At 37.5% G+C, this 12,781-nt stretch overlaps 1 protein-coding gene across 8 annotated transcripts in view; it reads left to right on the forward strand.

The window, feature by feature from the left end:
* The window catches only part of heph (polypyrimidine tract-binding protein 1 heph), a 517,180-nt gene that overhangs the window by 201,877 nt on the left and 302,522 nt on the right, over positions 1-12,781 (forward strand). For 5 of the 8 annotated variants that reach the window (XM_076365032.1, XM_076365037.1, XM_076365030.1 and 2 more), the window contains one exon: positions 958-1,112. The exons of 2 other annotated variants lie outside the window; for them this stretch is intronic. In XM_076365032.1, the coding sequence (XP_076221147.1) occupies positions 1,032-1,112 (81 nt within the window). In that variant the 5' untranslated portion in view covers positions 958-1,031. The remainder of the gene's footprint in view (positions 1-957; positions 1,113-12,781) is intronic. One more of the 8 variants, XM_076365031.1, reaches the window with a different exon arrangement.

Consider the following 12,781-nt stretch of genomic DNA (forward strand, 5'->3'; position numbering starts at 1 on the left):
AAGAGTTCGGCACGTAGTTTCCTATTTTTCTATTGTTCGAGTGATTGATATATGATTTAGCTTCACCCGTTGATGGTTTTGTATATTTCAGAGAATCTTCGTCCGCAAAGGGTTAAGTATCTATTTTACGGACTATACTAATGCATTGATTTGTTTATTCTTCAGTAATACGTTGAACAAAAATGACGTAACATCCTAGATAACATGTGAGTTGATTTTGTGTACGATTTTTCATGACCTGAATAGATTAAAGCAAGCGATTAAAAAAGAAACTGCATTTCTGGGCACGAGTTTAAAAGTAAAAGTGTGCGGCAGTGGGTTAATTGGGAGGGGTTGGTTTTAAAAGTTAGGTCAAGCTTTAGTATTGTGGGTTTTATAGATATGTGGAATTGGATGATGGTTTTGTTTGGCAGGTTGAGAAATCTAAAGAAATATTCGTTTTTATTGGTGAATTATTGAAAGATTGGGAGTTAGTAGATTCAGTCTGTATGAGGTCAGACCCAGGAAAGCTCTAAGCTGGCATTAGGTACTTTCAAAGATTAAGTCAATCTTAAATACCGTGTATTCTATAATAACACAATAAAGACAACAACTGTTATATCTCAAAATGTTTATTAACAATCATTATTTTATTGTTCAAAACATACACTCCGGAACATAGCTACAGTATCAAGTTTTCAATAATTCAATTAATGTCAAGCAACAACTTCAATTAACAACGCTTTCTCATTTACTAGATTATATTCTAACAAATCATATCGTTAAAGTATAATTATAACAATGTTTATAGTGCTATAGCTATGCCCCACAGTGTACAACCACGAAAACACCAATAAACTCTGTCTACTTCAATCGAAGCATTCGAAACCCACGAGCTCTCCCCTAACATTATCAATAACAATAAAATCAAATAACCACCAGTTGCCTAATACGTCTCTGTTCCTCTTTGTGTTTCAGGTAGGTCTAGTAAGCAATAAATTGATTTGTGTTCTGTGCACGAAGGGAAAGTACGTGCGAAGATTCTAGACAGTATGATGATGGCAAACCTACCCCCCGTTATGCTGCCACCCCTAACCGACTATGGAATGCTGACTCCTACCCTCGGACTAAAGGTGAGTCGCGATCATTCAGTTTCGATTGGCGCCGGAGCCATTCAGCAAGTTTCTTTTTTTTTCTTATTTCTCTCTCTCTCTCTCTCTCTCTCTATTTTTCTCTCTCTCTCTCTCTCTCTGTCTATCTGTCTCTCTCTCTATCTCTCTATCTGTCTCTTTCTTTCTCTCTGACTATCACTCTATCTCGTTTATTTTCTTCTTTTCTTTCGTTTCCTTTATCAACGAGAAACATTCATCCGTCAAATCGTTTTCGTCGGCCTTGCACACAGAATAAAGAGTCGAAATCGGGCGAATCCGAGCGCGAGCTCATCCCTCACTCTCTCCGGTCGGTGTTTTTGGGGTAAGTGAACCAGCGTCGCAGCCGATTCTCTCACAGTCTCTCCATCTTTCCTGCCAGTGAATCGTGCGGCGTAATACTCTGTGTATTCTCTATATTTTGTTTTCTTTGTTCCTTTCGTTTTTGTTCTCGTCCAACATTTTTTCTTTTTTCTTCTTCTTCTTTTTTTTTTTTTTTCTTTTGAACGTTGTAGTGCTTTTATTCGATGTCACGGATCGAAATACCGATGCGACGTGTGTCGTCCGTGCGTGATATTCAGTGTTGCGACTTGTCTTGTTTGTGTTACCACCCTTTTCTATTCTTGGCAGAGGCATGCTTTCGCTGTACAGAACACCGTTTACTCGTGTGCGTGTAAGTGTTTCTTATTTTCACGGCGGATGCGCCGTTCCTTGGGAGTCGCGCGAAGATTCACGGAGACTGCGGTGTTTCTGATGACGATTCGATAGTGGCACTCTCGAATCGATTACTTTCACAGGCGAAATTGGAGGAGTCGACTTATGGTTTCGAAGTGGAACTTCGTTTTCTCATGGTTTAGTTTTGTAAAGTTTTGCATTTGTTTCGGAAGTTAGTATCAGAAGAAAGCAGGATTAGACTTATTCTCAATTTTCCAGCAAACTGTACAGCACTGATTTCTTTTGCGACAACATTGTCACTGGCAGTTTAAGGGAGTTCCGAAAGAAATAACTATCATCAGTTCTCTAGTGTTTCAATAATGTCAAATCCAAGTCCAACCAAGATCAAATAAAACAGAATATTGAAATTATCCTCAATTTTATTGTTGTTTATATACAATATATATTATAATATTATAATGGTATAATATTATGTTATTACAAATATTATTGTATTATTGTAATATTATATTGTATTTATAATATAATAGTATGTATAATAATATTTACAATAACATAATATTGTATTTATAATATAATAATATGTAAAATAATATTTATAATATTGGAATATTACAATATTGTATTTGTAATATTACTATAATATATTAGTCACACATAATTTTCCAGAATCAGTTAGAAAGCAAAGTATACGTCATCGAACACAGTTACCAGAAAAAGATCACATAGTTTATCATCGATGCATCATCGATAAATCACGTTATCACAATAAAATCTTGTTAGATTCATTTCGCGACGTTGCACACTGCAAGACGACAGCCGCCCATCGGAAACAGTAGCAAAGCGAGAAAGTCGTGCGATATTCATTAGGCTTTCAACAAGTGTCCCTCGGTTGCCGATCGCGGAATTTTCTAGCAGCGAGCCGGCGCGGTATAGGTAACACTTTAATCAATAAATTAAGTGTAAACAAGCCTGTCCGGCGCAGAGCGGCGCGCCGCCGCGCTTAATTCCGCTGAAGATGAAACGGTCCGGGGCCAAGGCGCGCTCCCGGGGATTTCATGCAGTTATTATGTTCCCCTGGCGTTTCCCCGCGATAATCCTGCAAATTTAAAGACTTAATTTAGTTTTGAAATTGACGCGACGTTCGAGCCGCACAAACGCGGAAAAGAGAATTCGTTTTCCTGTCTGTCTAGAAATCACCTCGGGAATGAAACACGCTGACGTGCTTCATTGGATGGATTGGATGGATCGTGAATTGTGTGTTATTTACGGGCTTCTTCTGGTTTTTCTGATTAACCCTTTGCGGACGTAGATTGTTTGAAGTGTACGGCACCTTCGGTTGAATCTACCAGATCATCTATGACTGTGTTGTTATAATATAAATATTAATATATTATTGTAATATTATAAATATTGTTATGTTATTATAATGTTATAAATACAATATTATTATATTATTGTAGTAATATAAATATTATACTATTGTAATATTATAAATATTATCATGTTATTATAATGTTATAAATACAGTATTATTATATTATTATATTATTGTAATATAAATATTACTACATTATTATATTATTATAAATGCAATATTATTATACTGTTATAGTATTATAAATATCATTATATTATTACAATATTATAATATAAGTTGTATATAAATAATAGAGGAAATGTAAACTATGTACTGACCCCTGGCTATTTAAGTAATTAAATCGTTTGTTTGCAATTCAGTATTCCAAGTATGAAAGTCCGATCTCGTAAAAATATCGACGTTCGTTCGGAAAGGGTTAACGTCGATCGTCAGGCTCGTTGATACCAGCAGCTCCTGCTGTGGCATTTCTTTAGGTACCATGAAGGTTTCTTGATGGTTTGAGAACAGGAACTGGGAGAAATCCAGTTCTTTATAAATAGACTGGACGTTTGTTACTTCATGTAGTAAGATGTTAGAAGCAACTGGTATTAAAGAAAATTGAATTTACTTTGTAGAAGCTTTCGGTAGGTTAAAGATAAATTGCAATTTTTATTAAAACTGATTTCTGCTCGAGAGAAAAGACTGTATTGTAATTTTAATATTTAGTATTTGGAATATTTAATATTTGGAATATTTAATATTTGGAATATTTAATATTTGGAATTTTTAGTATGTGAATATTTAATATTTGCAATTATACGAATGCTATCCACATCCATTCCATCGACTTCAAAGCTACTTTTCACAAATCCAATCAACAATACCCTAACACATCCACATTTCCAATCTCAAACCTCCATTTTCCATACTTCAGTATCCAACCTACGCAAAAAATATGTTACGAATTTAATTCCTGAACCCAGTAACCCCCGAAGAACCTTCCGAAGGGTTAACTCGAGAAAAATCCAGTATCACAAGCGAACCTAGAACGTGTCTATTCGTCGAGGAGCCGCTATGGTAGTTAATGGCAGCAATTTGCCATTTCTCCCATCACCATTTCCGGTCCCCAGATTTCGTTGCCGACGTTCGTCCACCGTGTACCAGCCTTGAAAAGGAGTCGGGGCCATTTCGTCGCCGATAAAAACGGAACTGCCCCGTGGGCGAGGCTTCGGGTATCGCCTTTTATACTGGGGCTTTGTGTCCGCCCGACGAGCGTTCGACTCCGCGTAAACCGCAGGATATTAATTAAAATTCCGACGGGAATACTTGGGAAGAAAGCGAGCTCTAGCTGCCGCGAAAGCGAAACATCACCTGATAACACGTTCATCAAAGGATCTCGACTGAGTCGCTGGTCCACGTCGCTCGAGACGTTTGTTCAGCTGACGGACACTTCGCTGATGAACATTTGAATTTATTAATTCTTAACACTCTAGGTTGTTTTGTAATCTATCAGCAACTGCAACTAATTTTTATAGTATTCCTAGCGACAATGAGAAATGCTATAACATTTTTCTTCGATCTTTTATTTTTTTTCTCAGTACAAAATTCGGATGTAGGGAAAATCTAATAATTTTAGGGTAGTTTCTTTAAGATTTATTAAAATATTTAATATTATAACTGATGCAATATTGGAGCCTACAGAATTCAAAGGGTTAATTCTTAACACTCCAGTTGATTTTGTAACCTACCAGCAACAAGCCATTTTTATAATGGTGAAAATGGTAAAATGTTATATAACGTAATATAATTATGATTTCTTTTTGCAAGTGTTTAACAGTAGAACTACCGAACTGAAACCATCTTTTTAAAATTGATAAAAGCTGTACACGTGAATTTATTAAGATTTGGCTTATATGTCAGTTCAGCTATTACTAGATCAGTTCGTTTAATCGCTGCTTAAAGAATAGTCTGTACCTTTGCAGTAATTGTAAAAGAAATTAGGAATTGGTCACTTTGACTCACCTGGTAGTTTTAGTGTTAAAAGGTAAGATGTTTCTTTGCGCAGTTATCAACCCCTATGATTTCTTTCTTGACTTCGCTTGATTAAGGCATTTTATCAGTAAAGTGTTATATTATAACATAATATAACAGTTTACTTCAATATTTCATGTTTTAATAGATCATATGTAATTCAACGTAGAATATCAACTACAAGTTCAGTTATTAACCACTGTGATTTCTTTCGTGACTTTGCTTGATTGAGGCGCTTTATCGGTAAAATGTTATAATAGAACATAATATAACATTTTCCTGCAATATTTCATGTTTTAATGCATTGTATGTAATTCAACATAGAATATCAACTACAAGTTCATTGTTGTAGAGAAGACGAAGTTGAACGAGCTCCTTCTCCCCCAATTAAAGGGTTGAATTGATTCGATTTTTCGGTGCTAGAACGCGAGCTGCTGCAAGAATACGCGATAACTATTCGTTTCGCAAAGCCGTGGTTGTTAGGTTACGTTGCGTTGGTTCTTTGTAAGTACTCGAGCCAGCGACTTTAAACAATTAAAGGGATCTGCAGTGCTTCCGCGTGATTTTATCGTTGCCCCGTACGCGGGAGGAGCCGCGCCATTGTAGCATTCGCTGGTACGGAACGGCGAATACATTCCCGGCGCGATAACCGTTGTCGTTACCGGAGTTTGTTGAAGTGAAATGCAAAGCAGCATCTCGTTGCGAGAGCGCCGGGGATATGCACTTTGACGAGACGCCCGAGACGGCAGCGAGGTAAAAACCGGGGCTAATTGATATTAACTCCAGTCGCGTTCCGTTAAGTACTCTGACAGGCGATTTACCGTGTTCCTTTTTCGATGCTGCATTTAGATTTTAGGAAATCGCGAGTTTATTCGTATAAACTATTACTGGAGAGTTGCTAATATCGTACCACCTAAAGAATCTTCGGTCAAGAATCAGACGGGCCAAATTGACCCATTTTAGAATTTTCAGTTCGCTAGTATTTAAATTTTGATAAGACTTTTGCAAAAAATTGTAAAATAAATTTGTGTATTTATACAGATACGACAATGAGAAACTGATCAAATTTTGAGATATATATTTTTCTAAGTTTTATGAAAACTAGAAATAATTCATTCCAATTGCTCGGTAGTCTCAGCGTTAAGGCACTTATAGTAATTTATTAGGAAGAAGAAAGAATTTGGCATTTCTTGAGAAATTGCGGTTTTATCTTCTAATCTAATTTATGAACACTAAAACTATTGAATGGGTGAAGATAACCTATTGTTTCTTTTTTTTTATATTGTTGAAAAGGTAGAGATGTTTATTTGAGCTATTAACCACTTGCCTTGTGATTTATTTGAAAGCTTTATTTGATTAAGGCGCTTTAATAATTTATTAGGTAGAAGAAAGAATTTGGTATTTCTTGGGAAATTGCGGTCTTATCTTCTAATCTAATTTATGAACACTAAAACTACTGAATGGGTCAAGATGACCTATTCCTTCCTTTCGCAGTTCTTGAAAAGAGTAAATTAGAGTAAAAGAGTAAGTAATATATTTTTTTCAGAAATATTACTTAGGAATTTATCTTAAAATTTGTTTTAAACAATAATGATGTAAAAACTCGCAAGAGTTAACTAAATAATCATTTGGTTATAGTGTTGGTCGTATGAATACTCTAAATTTATTATCCAGCTTGATCTACAAATTTTTGATTTTCTAATTTTTTCGTAGGAAAGATGATGGAAATTTTCAATGTATAGTAAGATTAGGTTGAAACTAGGTTGTGTTCTCAATGAAATCTTCCAAGATTAATAGTTAATTTTATCTTTTACCGATTCGATCACTTATTTAGTGTCTCGCTAGACCAGTCCCATGAGAGACGGTTTTAACAAGATCCAAGACATCGAATATCCAATGAGGATGGTTCAGCAAGTTAATCACGTGTTGTATATTTGATTCCAGCGATCATCATTTATGAGCACACCAAGTTTCACACTTTAGAGGTCCATCCCTATGGTTCTGCATAAATCGCAGCTACTTTGTTGCAGAGACTGCATCTCTATAGGATATCTTGCTAGACTAGCAACTTCCTGTCATCTGATTACTCTTGTACAATCCTTTTCAAGGTCTACATTCCAAAATTGTCTTCTTTATTTCGTTACATTAGATTCCAAGTGGCAAAAGTCCTACAGAAATGAACAACAGTATGATTAAACTTTCGCGCTTCGATACTTTGAAGACAGAATCCTGTGCAACAATTGACCAAAATGCTTCACCGCGAATGAAATTAATTTCCATTCCAACGGGAAACAAAGCAGTCGTAATCTGGAAACGTCCTTGTTCCTATTATTTTCATTTCCGTTGCCTCCCAGCGATTTTTGATCTCTTTGTATTTCGAAAACTAATCCCACTGTTGAGTCAGTGCAAATGTCTCAATTATACAATAGGGAGGTCACTAATTAATCTTGGTTGCAACAATTATTTTGCCTTCTGGTTGAAATTACTATTGATGATTAACTTAGAATATCTGAGTTTCCATTATTAAATTGAAGAATATCGATTAGTAAATGTAACTAAAATTGAAGGCTAAAACTGAAGAATATTGGTTAGCAAATTTTGGTCACTAAAATGAAAGACTAGAATTGAGGAATATTGATCAGTAAATTCTGGTGACTAAAATTTGAGACAAAACTTAAGAACATCGATTAGAAAATTTTGCTGAATGTATTACCAACAGCGATTAACTCTTTTCACTGAAAAGTTTTTCTGATGCAGTATACAAAGGTTAATAGTAAATAACAAAATTTATAATTTTGCTAGATCAAATCATCTGGCGTCTGGGAGTCACCTCTCAAGCGCAAAGGGTTAAAATTTAATAAATTTGAAGAGTATCGATCAGAGAACTTCACCGACTAAAATTCTGACTAAAAACCACCAGTGGGAATAGGTTTCTTGCCGAAAAAAATGCCAAAATTGTGTAATTACCATCAGTGTTTTTCGCGCACGGTCTCTAACTCTTTGAACTGATAGAGCGACCATTACTACAGGTGCGTTCACGAGTTTGTGCGCGACACACAGGCGGGACAATCTAAACACGAATGTCCAGGCGACCCTCACCGACCTCGTCTCTTCGTTTGCATACACAAACAGAGGAATTAGGACCGGACACGTCGCCGCCCCTCCCACGCTCGATCGGGAGTTCCCTTGCCTCTGAGAACGCGTTATTGTCGTCTCGGGCCGGGTTATTGTCGCCGAAACGCGCCAGGACAATCGGCGGTATTACACGAAACGACGGATCCTGGAAACTTCCGGATGTTTCTAGCGATTGCTACCATCCTTCCGAACTAACTCTTCCTATCTTTAGTTGAATTGATATTTCGGAGAATTTAAATGAACGATGTTAGCCAAACTCTATCTAGATTAAGTCTAAACTAGTTACTTCAGCTTTCGATGCAGTCATTTAACACGTGTGCCATGAAAATCTTCATTATTTTTCTATAGTTATCCTTTTCAGCAAAGAAAAGTAGCAATTCACTATTTGGCATTACAATCTTTGCACGCTGTTATCAATCTAATTACGTTATTAATCCTTTTCAGACGAAGATTCTTTGAAAAGCACAAAACCTTCAGCAGATGAAGCTAATAAATTGCTGTCCAAGTAACTAAATCATTTGTCTGCGATTTAGTCTCCAAATATGCACGTTTCATTTCGCCGGAATGTCGACATTCGTCAGTAAAGGGTTAAACATTTCGATTCGACATTGATTATTTTGCATGTTGCGATTGTTTCCAAATAATTCAGAAGCGTCAGTGATCGGTGACTGACACGGCATGTAACGTGTTAACCAGAAACCCAACACATCTGCCTCGAATCAGCTATTCAAGCTTCAGTTCCCAAGTTCTTTATTCAAAGACCACTATCAATTCAAATAGTCAGGTCCCACTGGAACAAAACATTCCTCTTTTCCATGTAAAATGAGGGGCATTACGATTGCATAAGCAGCTGCACCCGCAGGTACAGTTACCCCGGAAGAAGCGAGCATCCCTCTGTTCCGAGTCGATCGCCGGCAAGATAAATCCCCGTCGAAAAAGAGGGGGGGGAAAGGGAGAAAAGCAGGCTTCGTCAGCCGCGTAATAAGAGAGCCATTCAAACTTTATAAACTGAATATTATTGAGATACTAGGCGGGCAGGGCGTCGGGGGCGGCGCGTGACAGTGAGCGATGAGGTGGGCGGCAAGGTTCCCCGATTTTCTATTAAACGCCGATTTATTTATGGAATATTCAATGCGACGTGTACCCGTGAGAGGAGCTAGCAGGGTATTGAGCCACCAAGAAAAATTCAAATCAGCCTTGTCGCGACGGTATCCGACGTCGGTTTTCCACCGTAGGGGGATTTACCGCTGGAAACGTGTAATCCGTGACCGAGACAACCCCTTGACTCCGAGACATTCGGGAATTTTCGAGGGGCTGTCTTCGGGTACGGAATCCCGTTTTTTGTTTGGCGGATGAAAAGTGTCGTTAACGCTGGGACTGTTGAGCGTTTAATATTGTTGGCGAGGAGTGCTTGTGATTTTGATGGTTGTTATTGGTTTTCGTTTGTGGTGCTTGGTATTCGGGAGATTGGATGTTTGGAAGATTTAGTGCTTGAAAGATTGGATGTTTGAGATATTTCATATTTATATGTAATGTTCGGAAGATTGGATATTTGGAATAATTAATATTTACAGTGTTTGATGTTTGGAAGATGGGTGTTTGGAATATTTAATATTTACAGTATTCAGTGTTTGGAAGTTTGGATATTTGGAATATTTAGTATTTACAATGTTTAATGTTTGAGAGATGGGATATTTGGAATATTTAATCTTTACAATGTTTAATGTTTGAAAGATTGGATATTTATAATATTTAATGCTTAGAATATATAATGTTTACAGTGTTATTATTTGGAATATTTGTCATAACATTTGATATCTTCAGTGTTCAATAAAAGTCACTGGTTTTGTGAAAAAGTATTAAACAGTATTATACAAATTTCTAGAAAGATTCATCGACTGCCCAAATGTCCTTTCAATTCCCGACGAAATGAACGTCTTTATCAAAATCTAACGACCCGAACGAAGATTCGAAACGCGATACACAGCTAATACTTCTCGTTCGAGCTACAGCTTGCATGGTGTTCGATAGGAGCGAACAGAAACATGGGGAAACGCGTTACGTTTCGTATTATGTGTATCTCTGCGTTGGAGCCATCACATCGAATTACTGATTGGAAAAATAGTATTCCTGAATAACATGCACGCCCCTTGAAAGCATTGGAAAATTATTTCCTCGAATTCCATCATGTTCCTCGGTGAACGGAGTATGTTTTGATATTTCTGTTAACATAACAACCGTTAAATTAATAATTTGAATATTTGTCGTATCGTTATACTCCATCAACGCTGGATTTATGTATTTTATTTTATAGAAATGTAGCTTTACAATTGCAATCGAAACTAACAGAAATTTCTTCTACAATAATCAATATCAACAATATTTATATCAATATCAATCTTAATGATATAAATAATATCAATATCAATAACATGAGTGCTATTAACAATATCAATATCAATATTAATAACATCAAATTTAACATTGGTCAAATCAAAGGATTACAAAGGAACGAAACACTCCAAGACAATCATCCATCGAACCCGATTCACAACCCTCTCCCACCATCAAAACCAAAAAACAATTTCAGATCACAAGATGTTCGATACTGACCCATCACTGCTAAAAACAGAGGAGCTAGGGTGCCGGAAGGATCCGGCGCTTCAGGATAAAATTATCTGCCATTCCGACCTCTATCGAGAGAACGATCCACCGATTAAATACCTCCGCAGTTTCTCTGAAACAGAGCCACCATCGTTCCAGCCATTAGGCTGATTCCCCGTGGCGTTCGAGGAAGACCATCCCCCAACCCACGAACTGTATAAAACATCAGAAAGCGCATTCGAAACGATAACGAGCCATAGGCGCAGTTTCGAGCGTTCCGCCGCCTCGAACTTCCCGTTATCGTTATATCCGCCGGTGGTAGCCGATTTTTCCTCGGACCGGGTTTTTTTCGCCCAACCCCGGCCGCGGCGAGCTTCCGCTATTTTATTAGGCCAGTTACAGAGCCGGCCCGAAACAATAACCATTGTTAAAGTTTCGCGGCACTTGCAGCAACACGGGGCCGGCGCTATTTGTACGCCGAAGCTTTCCGCTTTGTTCGCCTCTGCCGGCTAGGTAGCTAGCTGGTTGCCTGCTGCCACTGCAGGTGCTGGATTTCAGGCGGTCGCCTTCCTCCTGGAATCACCAATCGACCATTAAAACTAGGAGGTCCTCGTCTTGTCCAGTTTTGGGGAGCTAATGATCATGCTTGGTTTGACTGCTAGGCGATTTGTCATTGAGTTTTTGGTAGTGATTGGATAGTGATCTTTGGAATGATAAGATTTGGTAGATTCTAGCTATTGAAACTGGTGTATTGTATTCCTAACTTGGTACATAGATATTGGATAGATATATTGATAACCTAGGCTTTTTAGTTGATCCTCTGAGTTTGTAGGCTGATAGGTAGAGTCTGTTGCGGAGTTTGGCTGATGCTGAAGATTTTTTAAGCGATACTCTAAGACTCTAGGTTGATAGATTATGATGTATTAAATTTCTAGGCTGATATCCTAAGATTTCAGGTTGATCGATCATAATCTTCTATATTTCTAGGATGATACCCTAAGTTTCTAAGCTGATAAGTTGCTATCTGTTCATGCTTTCTATATTTCTAGACTGGTAGCCTAGACAGATAGATTGATATCCTAGGCTTTTAGCTTGATCCTCTAAGTTTGTACACTGATAGATGAAGTATGTTGCGGAATTTTATATTGATAGACTATAATCTACTCTATTTTTAAGCTGATACCCTAAGATTCTCTATTCATCAATTTTACTCTTCTAAATTTCTAGGCTGATACCCTAAAATTCTCTTCATTAATTTTACTTTTCTAAATTTCTAGACTGATAAGTTGCAATCTACTGAATGTCTGAGCTGACAGATTATACATTCCATATTCCTAGACTGATACCCTAAGCTTTTAAGTTGATTCGCCAATTGTTCACCTTATCTTCGAATTATTCATGTCCTTCGGCGAGCAGCGAAGGGAACTGTTTCTTCAAGCAGAAAATTGTGTCACAAATACTTAAAGCAACAGTTCATTCGCTCTATTTGCTTCATGCATACACGCGAAACGTGATACCACGCTAGAGAAAGAGGAACGAAGCCTTGACAAAGAGGTAATGGTAGATAACTGCGGCTGGGACGTACTTGGTGGAAATCGAGAGCGCGTTTGCCAGGAAGTTATCATGCATTTTGCAAGATCTTCGAGCGTCCATTCGACTCGTGTTCCCTGCAACAATGTGTACACGTTTCGAGGGAATTGTTGGACACAAAGGGATGCTGTTAGGTTTGCGGATAACCAAATTGAATACATTCGCCTGTATAAATAATTTCTTTCGCCTTACTTCTACCCTTAACAGCAGCTGCCTTACTTCATTTCCTTTAACTCGTACATCTTCATATCGCTGGCAC

This window comes from Nomia melanderi, chromosome 2 (assembly GCF_051020985.1).
Source record: "Nomia melanderi isolate GNS246 chromosome 2, iyNomMela1, whole genome shotgun sequence".
Classification (NCBI taxonomy): domain Eukaryota; kingdom Metazoa; phylum Arthropoda; class Insecta; order Hymenoptera; family Halictidae; genus Nomia; species Nomia melanderi.